The following is an 18,176-nucleotide window of genomic DNA, read 5'->3' as shown; positions in this document are numbered from 1 at the left end:
GTTTTATGATGTTATGTATTGCATTATAAGTAGTTCCTCATTTTGTTTTTTGTTTCAAAGAGCCATTTTAAAAGAAGTTATGGGAGATAGTATGTCAGTGTAAATTCTAGCCTACTTTTGAGTTCTGTATATCTCTGCTCCATACATTCTGCAATTATTTATTTTCCATTTTACAGGCAATTTAAAAGTTGATAAAAAAATTTATAAAATCTTAAATGAAGTCACTTATAAATGAAAAGTGTTTGAATGATTATAGATTCCACATAGCATTAATATATACTTCAGCCGGTCGTTTATTTGTTGCTCCTTGTAATAGTTATAAATGCAATAACAGGTACTTTGAGGCCTGTAACTTGTGATCTTTTTTGGACATATTTTGTAAGAAATTGTCATTGTGACGTTTCTTATTTGTTACTATTACTTTCTTTAATGATCTCAAGTGCTTATTTTACCTTTTTAAAAAGTTTAATTTTTTTATAGTAGCAAGCAGACTGAAATAGGTAGAACTTATTTTTGAAAACTGCTTTATAAACTTGCAGTTACCAGTCTCTAAAGTTGTTAATGTACTTACCTAAATTGAATCGTGTTAAGTTTGGATGCCTGTGATGACATTAAACAGCCAAATTGGAGGAACAGTTAAGTTCTGTGAGAATACATGAAGTTTGGAGGAATTGTGAGTATACGTTGTGATTAGGAAAAGGCTCTTGAATCCACCTAGCCTCTGTGGGTTTCAGATGTAGAGGAAGTTTTATTGCTATACTGAAGTGATTGGACAATTTTGGAGCTATATTATGAGATGTGGGGAAGGTTAAAACAGGAGTTACTTGATCCAGTCTCTTTTTAAGAATGTTGCTTGCTGGGCACGGTGGCTCACGCCTATAATCCCAGCACTTTGGGAGGCCCAAGTGGGTGGATCACCTGAGGTCAGAAGTTCGAGACCAGCCTGGCCACCATGGTGAAACCCCCATCTCTACTTAAAATACAAAAATTAGCCGGACGTGGTGGTACATGCCTGTAATCCCAGCTACTGGGGAGGCTGAGGCAGGAGAATTGCTTGAACCCGGGAGGCGGAGGTTGCAGTCAGCCGAGATCGCCACTGCATTCCAGTTTATGGCATGTAGAGATTTGATTAGATAAAACGTTTTGAAGACAAAGGAAGACTAGTTAGCTATTTCTTAGTCTAGTTTAAGAGTGAGTTGTGAAATGCCTGAATTTAGATTGCTATAATGTTGGTAATTAGAAGCTCCTTCTCAATACATTGTGATTTGTTCTAGGGAAAAGGCAGGCATAATTATCTGTAATACCAACGGGAGAAACAGTCAAACATACCAGTAGTTGCTATGTAACAGTGGTAGAAACAATGTACAGAAATTATATAAGTCTGGCAATTTAGGAGAAATACACAAAATGTTTCTATTAAGTAGAATTTATTTATGCCTTCTAAGGGCTCAAAATTTGGTCATGAGTGCTGAGGAAATGGGATTCTGTGACTCTTTAGAAAGACATAAAGAAAAAAAATTCTCTTGAAGATTCTAATGCTATGTACTAAATTATTTTGAAATTCAGTTAACTAAACGTTACTGGGAATGGGAAGGGAGAAAGAGCGCAAGGTGGTGAAAGCCAAATATTTTTTCACAAAAATGACCCACTTTTTCAGATCGTATGGTTCAGTGCCTTTTTTTTTTTAAAATGAGTAAACTAAAGCCTAGAGAAATAAAATGCTAATGCAGGATTATATAACTAGTGAATAAAGCAGAAATAACACCAGACTGGAAATCTGAAAATTGTTTTTTGGAGTACAGTTCAGTGCTTTTCTTCAATACCAGACTGCTTCATGGAAAGGCTAACAATTTGGCTTGGGACAAAGTAGGTTTGAAAGGTAATATAGGACTTAAAATATAGCAACCAGAATTTAACTAAAGTATATTTTTAGGGGTGATTATAGGCATTTTTTTAATCATAGTTCATTATTTAGTAATCCCTTAACGATTGTTAGGGTGCTTGGCAGGTTAATAAAGTGTGTCTTATTTGTAATTATATTTATTTGTAATTATTTCTAGTTTGGCAAGTCAGCTGTTAGATGAAAAAACTGAAGCTTAGTTTGCTTAGTCTTAAGATTCATGACCGGAAAAGTGTCCATAATAATTTCTCATTTTTAAAGATAAATTTTGGCATGACTGTGGTAACCGTATCAGAAAATTTTGGTAGCAATGTTAGAGAAAGACTTAGAAGTGAGTCTCTAACATGTATAACCACACAGCATTAGCCAGACCTTTTAAAGAAATATGAGAAAAAGGTTAAAGGCTTAATCGACTCAGCCAAATTTATCCAACAGGATGATAGAACTAGGTTTTTTGTATTTCTAGTTTTAGTGCTATTTCTTTTGGATAATTTTGCCTTTTTGGTTTTAAAAGAAAATGTTCACTAGCCTCTGCTCTCTCATTTTAGTAACCAGAGGGATAGATTACCTGAGATCTGTTGTTAACTAGATAGAATGTGAGTAATGGAGTGGGGGTGGCCTCTAGAACCAGTCTTTTCTCAGATAACTCAATTCTTCCTCAACTATGAATAGGAATTAAAAAAAAAAACCCTAAATATGAAGGTTAGTCATGGGTTACCATATTGCAGATACACCTTTTTTTTTTTTTTTTTTTTAAAGAGAGAGTTCTGTGGCTTGATGTATAACCATAATTATAACCACAACTGTCTGTGCTTAATTTGTCATTTGGGCTGCTGCTGTTTGCACTGAACAGTACAAACTTTTACTTTGGTTTTGTTATCTGACTATTGGGTCTTTGACACTTAATGGGCACTTCTTTTTTTTTTTTTTATTTAATTTAGAAGTTATGTAACTTCTAAAGCTATGGTTCTCAAGTGTGATATCAGGATTCCTGGAAATTCCTGAGAGCCTTTCATGGTGTCTATGAGGTCCTTGTTTTTCCAACTATGTATCTGTGTCAGGTCAGGTTTTCTTCATGTACTTCAACCAGTATAACATGTCATAACAGACTGAATGTAAAAACAGATATAAGAATCGGCCTGTCTTCTATTAAGCCAAACAAAGGTATTTGCAAAAAGTGTAAAACATGGTCACTCTTCTCAGAAAATTTGTATTTTATTTTGGAAAAATAGTTTTTGTGTTTTTTTTTAATTTTAAAAATATGGTATTTAATTTCAGGTGAGGCTGTTTATCATAGAGCTCTGCCTATCCCTGACCTGCAGTGGGGATATGACCTAAATGGGGAAGATGAGTCATTTTCAGAGGCCAGTACGGATGCTGGGGGAGAGAAGAGTAGGCTCCTTTTTCTGGTTTCACTAGCTGTTAGAATAATGTAAGCTGGGAACTGCTTGGGGGCCATCATTTTTGACACACATAGAGAGCATTTCTGAAAGTGAAAAATGCAGAATAGAGAGTCCTGGTGATATGATTTGAACTCCTGGATTCAGAAAAAAAGCCAGCCCCACATATGGGCTTCCTGTTTGTTTGCACATAAATTCTTCTTCTGATTACTCAAACAAATATAGAGAGTTTTTATGCTAGTTTTAATGGATTTATTATATCAAACTAAACTAAATTTTTTCTCAATTTTAATTCTTATTAAATATTGATATAACTCTTTTAAATAAAAAGCTGTTTGGAGTGGTTCCTATTTTTAAAGCATGGAGGGCTCCTGATACCAAAAAGTTTGAGAACCACTGTTCTAAAAGTAAGATGGAATCATGCTATTTCTTGGAATGATGTGGGGGAATAAAAAACTGGCCAATAGTTTTCAGTGTTATAATTACATGTATTGTGATACATTTTGCAGTGATGAAGAAGTATTAATAGATTGTGTGATGCTCAAGGATGGATCATATTTAGATATGCTTATATTTTGATTTTATTTTGTAGAATGAACTGGGTGTATAATAACTCTTAATGAGTAGTCTTTGCTGTAACTAATTACTGTATATAAGTAATCTATTTTTGCTTTCTTGTTTGAATTAAGTGAAGCATGTAATAAACTACAATTAAAATTTTCAATGTATGTATTATGCTTGCTGCAATGAAATTTGGATTTTTAAAAGAGTAATTCTAAGTACAGAATATAAAATCATGACTTTGATGCAAATTAGATATTTTTCCTGAATATAAAATGAAAATTTGGAAGGAACAGACGTGGGTGCATATCCGTGTTCTAAAGTTACTCAGTTAACATATTTAAATTTAATTTTTAATTCCCACTACCACCTCCAGCTTCTTTTCAAGATTACTGAAAATGGAAGCTTGGGTTAAATTCCGTGAGTTATATTCTACTGAATTTCTAAAGTCTCCAAGAAACTCGTGCAAAACAAACTTTTTGAAATATTGTATTGGAGTATTATAGCTTTCTTTACGGTCTCATTACTGTTTTGAAAATCTGAAAAACTAAAACACAATATGGGTGTGTTGGGGGATTAGTAGAACCTTTATTTCCAGAGGTGATTTGTTTCTTATTAAGAATATTTAGTTTTTAAAGATATTTTATTATAACATTTGATTTTCTGTATTAATTTGGCTTCTGTAACTTTAGTGTGTGTACTTCCCTCTCCACCCCAGATATAGTTGGAAGAGAATGACCTTCTTAGATGGTCACTTCTATGCTTTTAAAGTGTATGCATGAAGCTGGAAGTCTCCAACTGAACTGTTTTTAAAAACAAAGATGCCAGCTGGGCACTATTGCTCACACCTGTAAATCCCAACACTTTGGGAGGCCGAGGAAGAAGGATCACTTGAGGCCAGGAGTTCGAAACCAGCCTGGTCAACAGAGCACGACCCTATTTGTACACCCAAACAAAAATTAGCCAGGTGTAGTTGTGTGCACCTGTAGTCCTAGCTACTGGGGAGGCAGCAGTGGGAGGATCTCTTGGCAGGAGTTCAAGGCTTCAGTGAACCATGATTGCACCACCGCCCTCCAGCCTGGGTAACAGCAAGACTTTGTCTCTAAAAAAATGAAATGAAAAAAAAAAAAAACTTTATTAGCTGTATCCTTAACACAGTATATTCAGGAATTGACAAAGTTTTATTTTTATGCCTTTAAAATCATTGATGTGAATGACTTCATAGTGATTTGGAAATTTAATTTGCCAAAGCTCACTGAAGCAGTTAATTTGAAATCCTTGGAGAATTAAAATTGGAAACCCCAGTGTTCGTGAATGCTCACTTTGCTCCATTTCACTGGACTCCTGTCCCTCATATGTGTCAAGAAGGTCAAGTAGGCCTTAGGCTCTTTCTGATGGGTTCCCTTGGCCTGGGCTTTTTAAAATTTTTTCTTTTCGGGATAGCCATAAAGCATATTTGCATTCCATTTCCATTCCTATCTAAATTCAGATCCCTGTTTAAATGTCCCTTCAACAGAGTCCTTCCTTGATGATCTTAAATAATACTTGTTTCATCTTTTCTGTTTTCTTTCTCCTTACCTTTCTTCCTTTCTCCTCCTTTACACTTTATCTTTTCAACCTGGATTTTTCCTCAGAGCACGTGTCTACATGACAATACATACTATAAACGTATGTTTGTGTAATATGCATATTGGCTCCCCCCACCCCCCAATGTAAATTCCGTGGCAACAGTGATGTTTCTAAAAGTTGTATTTTCAGGATCTAGAACAGTGACAGAGTAGGTGCTTTTAAAATTTTCTTGAATAATGAATGCGATATTTGGACGATAATCACTAAACCCAACATACTTATTTTCTTATTTTATTCATCAAACTTTATATGAAGATGAAAGATTCCCTGACAGAAATGAGCCATTGATCTAGTGAGACATATATTTGTATGTATATTCTCCCGCTTAGTAACTATTAATATGTCTCAGATCTTTTGTAGTGTGTATTTTATCTACAGTGTAATTTTTAAAAAATGCTTTTCTATTACTAATATATGTAGATCAGTAATTGAACAGACTACTGTGTTATATTTCATATATTTGCACAGTATCTTATGAACAGATTTAAACCTAATGATTTTACTCATTGATACTTGTGCGGGATTTACTATCCAGTCCAGTGCTTATTTGCCAAGAGCTGTTCAGCCTATGCTTGAAACCATTCTAATGAGGGAGAACCCTCAGGCAGTTTATTCTGCCTTTGGGAGGCCTCTGATTATTTAAAAAAAAAAAAAAAAAAAAGCCTATCTCTATTTTAAGCCAAAACCTGTTTGGCTGCTTCTGCTTACTGGCTTTAGTTACATTCCTTGGAGGATATATTGGACAAATGTAATCCTTTTTCCTTGTGATAACCTTTCAATTATTTGAAGACTTACCAAGTTCTCTCTGACATTTCAGTTCTCTAGGCTGAGAATCCCTAGAAAACCATCTAATAATGATATCCATTTACCATCTTGGTCATTTTCTAAGAATCTATTTGAGTTTGTTTATGCATTTATAAAGGTGGAACCTAGAACTGAAAGCACTAACACTCTACTGCATAGGAGAGCAGCACTCTTTCCTGTCTAGTTCTCAGTTTTCTGTTTTATTGCATGTTTATAATTTGTTTCCCCCCCAGCCATTTCACACTTTCATTTCCTTTAACTTAACCGTTTACTAAAGTGCTTAAGTTTTAACCTTCTGTTTGCCTTCTACAAATGCTATTGTTGAGTTAGATCTCATGCCTTATTTTGTAGTTTTTGCTTTTGTTTGTATTCTGCTCCCTCACCAGCCCCAACACACACACAGAAGAGTAATTGCAGTTGGAGCACTTGGTGATCATAATCATACTTTATTGGCAGATTTTGTTGTTTGTGGGAGCTAAGAAGTACTTTTCAAAACTTGATTCTTTTTTTCCCCGATCTATAAGGCAATTTCAGGTCTACTTTTTCTTTCACACATTTTCAGGATGCTAGCAGTATATAGCAGGTGTAAAGAAAAGTCTAGCTCTGACAAGATATAGATCATTCCAATTACAAACCTTTTATCAGCAGTGGCAACTGGTAAAGTACCTCGAACAATCTTGCTAGCCATGGAGATAGTTTTTAAAAATAATTTGCTATATGAATATAGTTTTTTTAATTAGTTAATTTGAATGTTTATTTAATTGACTTTGCATAACATCATTACTAGAAGTTCAGATAATATAACATTTAAGACAAATAGAAAAGAGAACATAGGTTTTGCCTTTCTGTTCCTGATACATAACATTTCAGTATATTATTAAATTTCTGTGGTCCATATTTTTTACTCAGCTTTTTGTTTTCAAAAATATTGAAGTAAAAATGGAACTTCTTGTAGGACTTAAGAAAAATTGTTTCCCAAATGCAAATTCAGTTGTTTTGCCATTAAATGTGAAATTATAACCCCTGCTTCTATATAATTTGAACTTTTAACAAATGTTAAAAAGTCATCTGCCTTTCAGATTATTTCAAGGATTTAGAACTGTATATGGTAGTATATTTGTTGTGGCTAATGGTTTTTTATTCAGTTCAGATTGCTTCTACAGAAGATGTTGAGCAGAGATTCTTCTTTAATTCTATCTTGCTGTTTTATCCAACTGTGGTTTATAGACCATAATAATTATAAAAATCACGAAAGCCTTCCTCTAGATTTTTAGCTGCTAACATTTTAATTCAGTTTTAAAATGTCCTATTTAAAAAATAATGGTGCAAAAATGAAATAGATTTGGTATTTTGTTGAGAGAATTGAAAAATGACAGGTAAGTTACTGGAAAAACCACTAATAAGTTAAAAATTCACCACAACAATCAAACCAATATTAAATTACAGCATTTAGACTCAGCGTAGACTGAATTTATATACAGCAGTTGCAGTAAAACACAATAATATTATTATGTATCATAATGATTTCCAGTAAATTGAAATATGTTTAGCTTGATGTCTAGTTTGGTTGATGTCTGGTTGATTTGGTTGATAGGGAGTGACTGTAACTCTAGGTGTTTAAAAAGTAAATTGGAAGTCAGGTTTCTGGCACCTCGTTGTAAGAGGCAGTCTAGTGTGGTGGTTAAGAATGTGGACTTTGGAGTATGAGATTTAGTTTTAAATCTTGATTCATTTCCTTGCTGTGTAGTCTTGGGAAGTCTAGCTTTTCTCTGAACCTCAGTTTCTTTATCAGTAAAGTGAGAGCCCAATATAGTATGTAAAATTAGAAGTGCAGTTCATGGCACAAACTAGGTGTTGAGTAAGTGTTAGTAATTAACTACTGCTATTATTTTATTGTTAGTTACTCTAACTTGTAAAATGTTAATAATTTTAGCTTAGTTATTAACAATTATATTATTCTTTTGAATTGGATGAAAATAGTTCAGGCATCAAAAATTTCCCGTCCTGACATTGTTAATTGAAATAAACCAGGCACAGAAAGATTAATGCTGTATGTTACCACTCATATATGGGAGCTAAATAAGTTGGTCTCATATAAGTAGAAAGTAGAATAGTGGTTACCAAATGCTGGGAAGGGTGGTAGGGAGATAGGGAGAGGTTGGTTAACAGATACAAAGTTACGCTGGATTGGATGAGTAAGTTCTAGTGTTGTTTAACACTGTAGGGTAACTACAGTTAATTTATTATATATTTTCAGATAGCTAGAAGAGAAGATTTTGAATGTTCCCAACACAAAGAAATAAATGTTTTAGGTGATAGATAGGCTAATTACCCTGGTTGTTCATTACACATTGCATACAGGTATCAAAATATCACATTGTACTCTATGAATACATACAATTATTATGTGGTTTTTTTTTAAAAAAACTTTCCCTTCTTATCCTGTCCCTCCTTTACTTAGTTCATACTATCATCCTGTCCAGATAGCTGTAGTTTATTTATCCTTCCACATATATATAAACCAGATTTCTCTCTTCTCCCCCAACACAAATGGCAAATACTATACAAACCTTTTCTTTGTCTTGCATTTTTAATTTAATAAATTGATATGAAGATTTCTTTAAGGGTTGAAAACTTCATTACCTGTCTTTTTATCTTTTTGCTACATGTCATTCTTTTGTGTGGATTTTAATACAGTTTATTTTTCCAGTTCTCTCTAAATGGACATGTGCACATTTTTGATTTTACAATCAATATGACAATGAATAACTTGTACACATGTCATTTTGAACACGTGAGCATATGTGTAGAATAAATTCGTAGATGTAAATTGCATTTGTGACCTTGATACTACCAGAGTATTCTATCAGCTACCAGTTTACTCACACCAGCTCATGTTTAAAATTGCGTTTTCATTAGTCTTGCCACCAGAATACATTTTCATATTTATTGGATTTTGCCAACCTGATAACTGAAAAATATTTCAGTGTAACTTAAATTTGTATTTCTCTTATGGGTGAGGTTGAATTTTTACTCATTTAAGAGTCATTTTTATTTATTTTATGGTTTAGCATCTATTCATATCCTTTGTCTTTTTTTTTCTTACAATGTTAGTCTTGGTAAAAACACTGTGGGTTAGGGGAATTAGCCTTTTTGTGATGAGATAAACTGAGCTTCTTTTTCATTTGTTGACTCTTCATTCTGAGTTTTTTTTTTGTTCTGTTTTTTATAATCATGTTACTTTTTTGATAATATGGATTTTGTGTCTTCCTTACTCCAGGGTTAAATAAATTGTGTTTTCCTCTGACATGTTTCCAAGTTTATTTTGTAAAAGGCAACTGCCAAGTTGTCTCAATACATTTTCTTTTTTTTTTTTTGAGATAGGGTTCTTACTCTGTCACCCAGACTGGAATGCAGTGACGTGATCCCAAATCACTGCAGCTTTGAACTTCTGGGCTCAGATGATTCTTCCCCCTCAGCCTCCCGAGTAGCTGGGACTACAGGCACACACTACCATGCTTAATTTTTTTTTTTTTTTTTTTTTTTTTTTGGTAGAGACTGGGTTTCGCCATTTTGCCCAGACTGGTCTTGAACTCCTGGGCTCAAGCGATCTGCCCGCCTAGGTCTCCCAAGGTGCTGTCATTACAGGACTGATTCACTGTGCCTGGCCTCAATACTGTTTATTGCATAATTTATCTCTTCTTAGTTGGTTTGGATGCCACTTTTATAAAATCTGAATTCCTAGTACATTTGGATCCATTTCTAGACTTTCTTTTTTTGCTGTTTAAACTAATATACTGATGGGTATGTTTTTAAGAAATAAAATGGCTACACATAGCATTAAGGAGTGTTAGTATAAAGAGAACTTAAATTTCTTCAAGGTCCTCTGTGACCCAGGTGCTTTTTACATGTATTAACTCACTTAACTATTATTCTCACTAATTCAGTTTGTAACTGGAATTTGTAGAATGTGCAGTTGGCTAAATTTTCTTCAACATTGGTTTTTTTCTTTAGCTGTGATGCAGATCCATCCGCCCTAGCAAAATATGTTCTGGCTTTGGTAAAGAAAGACAAAAGTGAAAAAGAGTTAAAGGCATTATGTATTGATCAGCTGGATGTATTTCTTCAGAAAGGTAAGATCTTTGGTTTAAAAATACTACTATATTTTAAAAAGTTATTCAAGGCTTGGCACAGTGGCTCACGCCTGTAATCCCAGCACTTTGGGAGGCTGAGGTGGGTGGATCACCTGAGGTCAGGAGTTCAAGACCAGCCTGGCAAACATGGTGAAACCCTGTCTCTACATAAAATATAAAAATTAGCCGGGCATGATGGTGGGTGCCTGTAATCCCGGCTACTCGGGAGGCTGAGGCAGGAGAATTGCTTGAACCTGGGAGGCAGAGGTTGCTGTGAGCTGAGATCGCGCTATTGCACTCCAGCCTGGGTGACAAAGTGAGACTCATCTCAAAAAAAATAAATAAAGTTATTTAAAATAAGTTTATCCACAGAATATTAAAGGAACTCAGTAAGAAGCCCTAATTTTAACAAAGTTAAATAAACAGTATTATTATTGAGTATATCCATAGCTTATTTAAAATGGATGCCACCTCTCAGTAATGTCCATGTGCTTATTCTTAAAGCATGTTGATATTTTTTCTTACATAGATTAAAAGATTAAGAAAATGACTGCCTATTTATTTAAAGCTAGTACTGCTTAGGAAACTGCTTTGAATCTTACCTAGCGCATTGCTTTTCAGCTTTTTGTACCTTGCCACATCTAGATTATGATAGTGTTTGTGTTTGCAACACTGAGTAGGCGATGTGGAGAAGACTTAGTCATGGCTGGAGGTGACTAGCCCAGAGGGCTGCGACCATTCCAGTCCCTACTGTCTTGAAAATAGCATGAATCAGTATTGCCTCAGGACTTGTGCCATGGCACACTGGTTGGGAAGCTGTTGATATTAGTATATTTTCTTTCTTTTTACTTTTTTTTTTTGAGATGGAGTCTTGCTCTGTCACCCAGGCTGGAGTGCAATGGCGTGATCTTGAGTGGAGTGGTGTGATCTTGAGTGCAGTGGTGCGATCTCTGCTCACTGCAGTCTCTGCCTCCTGGGTTCAAGTGATTCTCCTGCCTCAGCCTCCCTAGTATCTGGAATTACAGGCACCTGCCATCATGCCTGGCTAATTTTTGTGGAGACAGGGCTGGCCAGGCTGGTTTTGAACTCCTGACCTCAGGTGATCCACCTGCCTTGGCCTCCCAAAGTGCTGGGATTACAGACGTAAGCCACCACGCCCCGCCAGTGCTAGTATATTTTCTAGTTTATAAAAGTCAAGGTATGTTTCATCACATTAGAGATAAGAGATGTGGAAGCGGGGAATTAATCTTAACAAATGTGTTTTAATCTGTGGTGTTTGGTTTTATTTTTAGAGACACAGATATTTGTGGAAAAACTTTTTGATGCTGTGAATACAAAGAGTTACCTACCTCCTCCAGAGCAGCCATCATCAGGAAGCCTGAAGGTAGAATTTTTTCCACACCAAGAAAAAGATATAAAGAAGGAAGAGGTAACGATTTGTGTTAATACCTTACAGGTTATTTAAACACATAAGAGGAATAACCAAACTGAGTTTTTATCTTCTATATCTTTGTGTTGGAGTCCTCAGGACCACTCCCAGTTCAAATGATTTTTCTAGGAGGACTCATAGGACTCTGCATATAATTATGCTTATGGCCCTGGCTTATTTCAGCAAAAGGATATAAAGCAAAGTCAGCAAATGGAAAAGGTGTATGAGGCCAAGTCCAGTGGAAAACAAGCACAAGCTTACAAAGTCCTCAGAGTTGCACAGGATGTGCTTAATTCCCCTAGCAGTGAACTGTAACAACACATGGGAATTAGGCAAGCTCCTTAGAAACTGCCCTGCGTTCTTATTTGGAACTGGTCACATAGGCACCGCCTACCTAGTATGTACCAAAATTCCAGACTCCTGGGAGGAAGGCAGATGTTCAGTGTAGACCATATTGTTTCATAACTAATTCAGGCATAGTGAACCATTCCTTATCAGGGGGTAATGGGAACCCTCGAGAAATCAAAGTGCCCAGGAGCCAGCCTTACAAGCATGCTGGTTTTCTAAGGTTAGTATTGTCAGGCCTGCTTTTACTCTGCACAATATCTTACAGACATAGAGTCTTAATATCTGTTCTATGAAAATAATTAGGTTGACAATTGGTCTGTTTGCTTTTGTCATACATGTATTTAGTAGGGGACTGTTTTTAAGGTAGTAAAACACAAGGACCTTCACAAGACAGTGGAAATGACTTCATACTTCAAGAGGTCCCAAAATTTTTGTGTGTATTTTACAACCTTCTCTCTTCACCCTTAGTTACTAGTCATATAATAATTTATATCTTTTCAATTTGATGTTAAAAGATTATAATTTGGCCAGGGTGAGCGTGGTGGCTCATGCCTGTAATCCCAGCACTCTGGGAGGCTGAGGCGGGAGGCTCACTTGAGCCCAGGAGTTTGAGACCAGTCTGGGTTATATAGTGAGACCTCATCTCTATGAAAAAAATTTTAAAATTAGCCAGGTGTGATGGGGTGGTGCATGCTTGTAGTCCCAACTACTTGAGGGGCTGAGGTGGGAGAACTGCTTGAGCCCCAGAGCCTGAGGGTGCAGATCGAAGCATTCCACTGCAGCCTAGGCAACTGAGCAAGACCCTGTCTGGAAAAAAAAAAACAAACAAACTATAATTTTAGTGAAAATAATTGTTGGCAGTCAAGCCATTATGTTTCTGCATTTAGCCCTAGCTTTAGGTCACACATATCTTGGTTAAAATTTTGGTTCTACAAATCACTGGTTTGTGACTTTGAAAACATTACTTTTCTGAGCCTCATTTTACTCAGCTGCAAAATGGAAATATTAAAGGTTCTTGTGAGGAATAAGTAAAATAATGTATATAAAGCACCAATCAAGTGCTTTGTATACATTATTTTACTTTTCACACGTGGCACATGGTAGGTTCTCAGTAAATGGTAGCTGCTGTCATTTTTGAGATTGTAAGAGGTGTTGCTGTTGTGACCTTTTTTTCTCCTTTTATGCTTTTTCCAGATTATATATAAATAATACATTTTATTATGCAATAAAATATATATTATAATATGTAATCTCAAATATATTTATATCTCTATCTGAATATATTTACACACATGTATATTTATATATTTTCATATACACATACCCACATGTAACATCCCAATCAGTTTTATCTGCCTGGGAAGACCAGAAATGTAATTTATAACTGAACCTATTTCATACCTAACAGTATAAGGGTTCTGTTAGGAAGAAAGGGACGGTGGATATTGTGTTGGCAATTGCTTATGCAACATAGAGATATGCAATGGTTTATTCAAGTTTTGCCTACTGGTGGAACTTTGGTTTGGTTTCAGATTTTTGCTGTGAAAAATTATACTTTGGCTGGGCACTGTGGCTCTCGCCTGTAATTCCAGCACTTTGGGAGGCTGAGGCGGGTGGATCACCTTAGGTCAGGAGTTCAAGACCAGCTTGGCCAATATGGTGAAACCCCGTCGCTACTAAAAACAAAAATTAGCCAGGCGTGGTGGCAGGTGCCTGTAATCCCAGTTACTCGAGAAGCTGAGACAGGAGAATCGCTTGAACCTGGGAGGCAGAGGTTGTAGTGAGCTGAGACCATGCCATTGCACTCCAGCCTGTGTGACAAGAGCTAAACTCTGTCTCAAAAAAAAATATATATATAATATATATAAATATGAATAATATATATTATTTATTTTAAAATATAAATATATATTTATATAAATATTTATATAAATATATATTTATATAAATATTTATATAAATATATAAAAATATAAATAATATATAGTATATAAAAATATGTATAAAATATATATATTATATGTATGCTTTAATTCTCAGAAAATCTTGAGTAAATCACAGTCCCTTGGCTTGAGTAGTCTTCCCCTAAATCGAGTTAGTAGCAAAGCCTTAGTCTTATTATCTATTGATGTAATAATACTTCCTGTTTTTTCAACCAATTGTGGGAGATACTTATCCCTGATCTTTCAGAATTGTTGAAATGCCAGATGGCAATCTACGTTTAAAATGCTGTGGCTATACTAAAAGTTTGCAGATGGGCATGTACTGTGGAATATGGTGATCTGTTAGATTACTTGCAAAAGTGCATTGAGGAAATAGAAGGGAAAGAGTGCATCAGAAGGGTCGTATTAGTACCCGGTTTTTTGTCTGGTCTGGGAGGAGAGCTGGAATAGGTGGAAAGAGTACGAAAGTACTTGAATTTAAAAAGGCAAACTGTTGAAAGAATGCTTTAAAGATTATTTCTCCTAGTTTGGTCTATTAATAGGATTTCCACTTGATTTCTCATCTAAAGTGGCACACTTTTTTTTGTTTGTTTTTTGAGACGGAGTCTTAGTCTATTGTCCAGGCTGGAGTGTCGTGGCCCCATAGTGGCTCACTGCAACCTCTGCCTCCTGGGTTCAAGCAATTCTCCTCTCTCAGCCTCCCAAGTATCCCTCCTGTAATCCCCTTCTGGGATTACAGGCGCGTGCCACCATGCCCAGCTAATTTTTGTATTTTTAGTAGAGATGATATTTCAGCGTGTTGGCCAGGCTGGTCTTAAACTGCTGACCTCAAGTGATCCACCCACCTCTGCCTTTAAAAGTGCTGGGATTACAGGTGTGAGCCACTGTGCCCAGCATAAAGTGGTAGATTTTGACAGTCAGAAGCCCTTATCAAAAGGATGCTGGAACAGCTGGCATAAACTGGGACATGTGTACCCTGTGCGTAGACTACCTGCATGAGAATATCTTATGGTTCTCAGTAACACAAAATCTTGAGCCCTATCTTATTTATAGAAGCCACTTGCACGATATTTCCTGAATTTGTTCAACCTCTAAGTCCCTTTTTTCTAATTACCTAGAAAAACAGTGATTCCTGTCGTTCCTGTTGTTGAGGACCATTATTCTCAACAATATAGTCTGGAGAAAGTAGCACTGAGAATATTTTCCAAGGTTGCTTTCTAGTAGCTATGTGAATGGAGGCACCTTGTAGGCAACAGAAATATATAGCTGTCATGCTGCTATGAGAAACTGGAGAACTATTTCACCTTATATATTGTTTTCCCAGATATATATATATAAAATATTATATATTATTATATATAGTAATATATAATATATAAATATATAGACTATATAAATATATAGTAATATATAATATATAAATATATAGACTATATAAATATATAGTAATATATAATATATAAATATACTATATAAATATATATAGTAATATATAAATATATAGTAATATATAATATATAAATAAGTATATTTATACATATATAATATAATATATAATATATTATATATATTTTATATAATATATAATATATATTTATATATATTTATATAATATATATTATTTATATATAATATATATTTTATATTTATATATTTTATTTATATATAATATATATTTTATATTTATATATATTTATTTATATTTTTATATATTTATATGTAAATATATAAATACATTAGAACTCACCAAGTCATAAATACATACACACATAAACATATACATATTTATATATATTTATATATTTTTATATATTTTATATATTTATATAAAAACTTATATAAATATATAAATAATACATAAAATATATAATATATGATATATCTTATATATTATATAAAATATGTAGTATATAAGATATATATTATATATTATATAAAATATGTAATATATAAGATATATATTATATATTATATAAAATATTTATTATAAATATATTTATATTTATATTTTATATAATATATAATATATTTATATAAAATGTTATAAACAATATTATATAATATATAATATATAATATATATTATATATTTATATAATATATATTATATATTATATATTTATATAATATATAATATATATTATATATTATATATTTATATAATATATAATATATATTATTATATACATTTATATTATATATTATAATATAAATATATAATTACAATATGATACATAAATATATATAATATATAAATATATATTTATATATATAAATATGTATATGTTTGTGTGTGGGTATGTATTTATGACTTGGTGAGTTCTAATGTATTCTCCTATATTCCTTGATGTGTTTGGTACCACACCAAGTCCACGAAACCAAAACATGAATATATGTTAGACTTTTGAAAGAGGAATAAAACTGGATTTCCATTAATTATGTTAAATGAGCATACTTGCTTAAAATGTTTTCTCATCAATGTAATCATTTCATTATAGTTAAATGATTATACTTAGTAGAGAAATTTACTTTGTTTGGATAATTTTAGAAGATGACAATTTTGCTTCTACATTATATAAACTAATTTTAATGTTAATTAAATTTTATTTAATGTTAATTAAATGTTAATGTTAATAAAGTCATTAAAGCAGTAATGTGTCTAAGGCTTTTTGTTTGTTTGTTTTGAGGCAGAGCCTCACTCTGTCGCCCAGGCTGGAGTGTGCACTGGCGCGATCTCAGCTCACTGCAACCTCTGCCTGCCAGGTTCAAGCGATTGTCTTTCCTCAGCCTCCAGAGTAGCTGGGATTACAGGCCCCTGCCACTGTGCCCAGCTAATCTTTGTATTTTTAGTAGAGACGGGGTTTCACCATGTTGGCCAGGCTGGTCTTGAACTTCCGACTTCGTGAACCACCCGCCTCAGCCTCCCAAAGTGCTGGGATTACAGGCATGAACCACTGTGCCCAGCCCTATCTAAGGCTGTTTAACAGTGGAATAACTACTAAACTTGTACACTTTTTTTTTTTTTTTTTTTAAATCAGATCACTAAGGAGGAAGAGCGAGAGAAGAAGTTTTCTAGAAGGCTAAATCACAGTCCTCCCCAGTCAAGCTCCCGATACAGGGAAAATAGGTGAGCAGTTCATTGAACCATAGTCAGTGTTTCGATGTAAGTTATCTTTTATACGAATGTTTATACTTGGGTTATCTTTTACACAGAGGCAAGTAATATCTACTCTTTTATTGGTCTAGGAAAATATAACTAGGTCCGTTTCTACCATGAAAATCTAGGTCAGATTTGTAGATCTTGGGAGTGAGTTTAGAACAGTGCTTGACATATATTAGCTGCTTATCTTTTTATTCCTAACTTCAGATTCCAGTAGAATCTTAATGTGTGCTTGTTTTTTTTTTTGCCTGCTGTTTCCATTTAGTGTGATTAAATTGTTTTTCTCATTCAGGCTTCAAAAGCACTTAGAATACAATGCATGTGATACATGTCTGTAAGTGTGAGATTATATGTACGGGATAGTATGTTCTGTATGTACTCTAAGTCTTATATACAGATGCCTTTATCTACAGATGCCCAATTGTATAGTTGCCAATGTGTAATAAGACTAAGGGTTAAGGCTTTAAAAAGATTGTTTTTCATTTAAAAGGGATTTAAAGTACTGAATATTAAGCTCAGTTTTTTCAGTTGTCTGATAGTAGGATAGAAAGTTAAGTTACAAGAATTAAATGTAACTTTTGCATTTAATTAGCTTTTTCCTGTGTCACTTAAAAATTATTTGTATTAAAGTGATCACATATTTCTTTAGAAGCCGTGATGAGAGGAAAAAAGATGATCGTTCGCGCAAAAGAGATTATGATCGAAACCCTCCTCGAAGAGATTCATACAGAGACCGGTACAATAGAAGACGAGGGCGGAGTCGCAGTTATAGCAGGAGTCGAAGTCGAAGTTGGAGTAAAGAGAGGCTTCGTGAGAGGGACAGAGATAGAAGCAGGACTAGAAGCAGAAGCAGAACACGAAGCAGAGGTA

At 34.1% G+C, this 18,176-nt stretch overlaps 1 protein-coding gene across 50 annotated transcripts in view; it reads left to right on the top strand.

The window, feature by feature from the left end:
• RBM26 (RNA binding motif protein 26) overlaps window positions 1–18,176 on the top strand; it is a 92,118-nt gene that overhangs the window by 17,569 nt on the left and 56,373 nt on the right. For all 50 annotated transcript variants that reach the window (XM_054665453.2, XM_054665470.2, XM_054665469.2 and 47 more), the window contains exons 2-5: window positions 10,309–10,427; window positions 11,720–11,856; window positions 17,185–17,273; window positions 17,956–18,173. In XM_054665453.2, the coding sequence (XP_054521428.1) occupies window positions 10,309–10,427; window positions 11,720–11,856; window positions 17,185–17,273; window positions 17,956–18,173 (563 nt within the window). The remainder of the gene's footprint in view (window positions 1–10,308; window positions 10,428–11,719; window positions 11,857–17,184; window positions 17,274–17,955; window positions 18,174–18,176) is intronic.

The sequence above is a fragment of the Pan troglodytes genome, chromosome 14, assembly GCF_028858775.2.
Source record: "Pan troglodytes isolate AG18354 chromosome 14, NHGRI_mPanTro3-v2.0_pri, whole genome shotgun sequence".
In the NCBI taxonomy this organism is placed as follows: Eukaryota; Metazoa; Chordata; class Mammalia; order Primates; family Hominidae; genus Pan; species Pan troglodytes.
The sequence above is the reverse complement of the archived record's forward strand: the minus strand, read 5'-3'. Positions and strand labels throughout refer to the sequence as shown.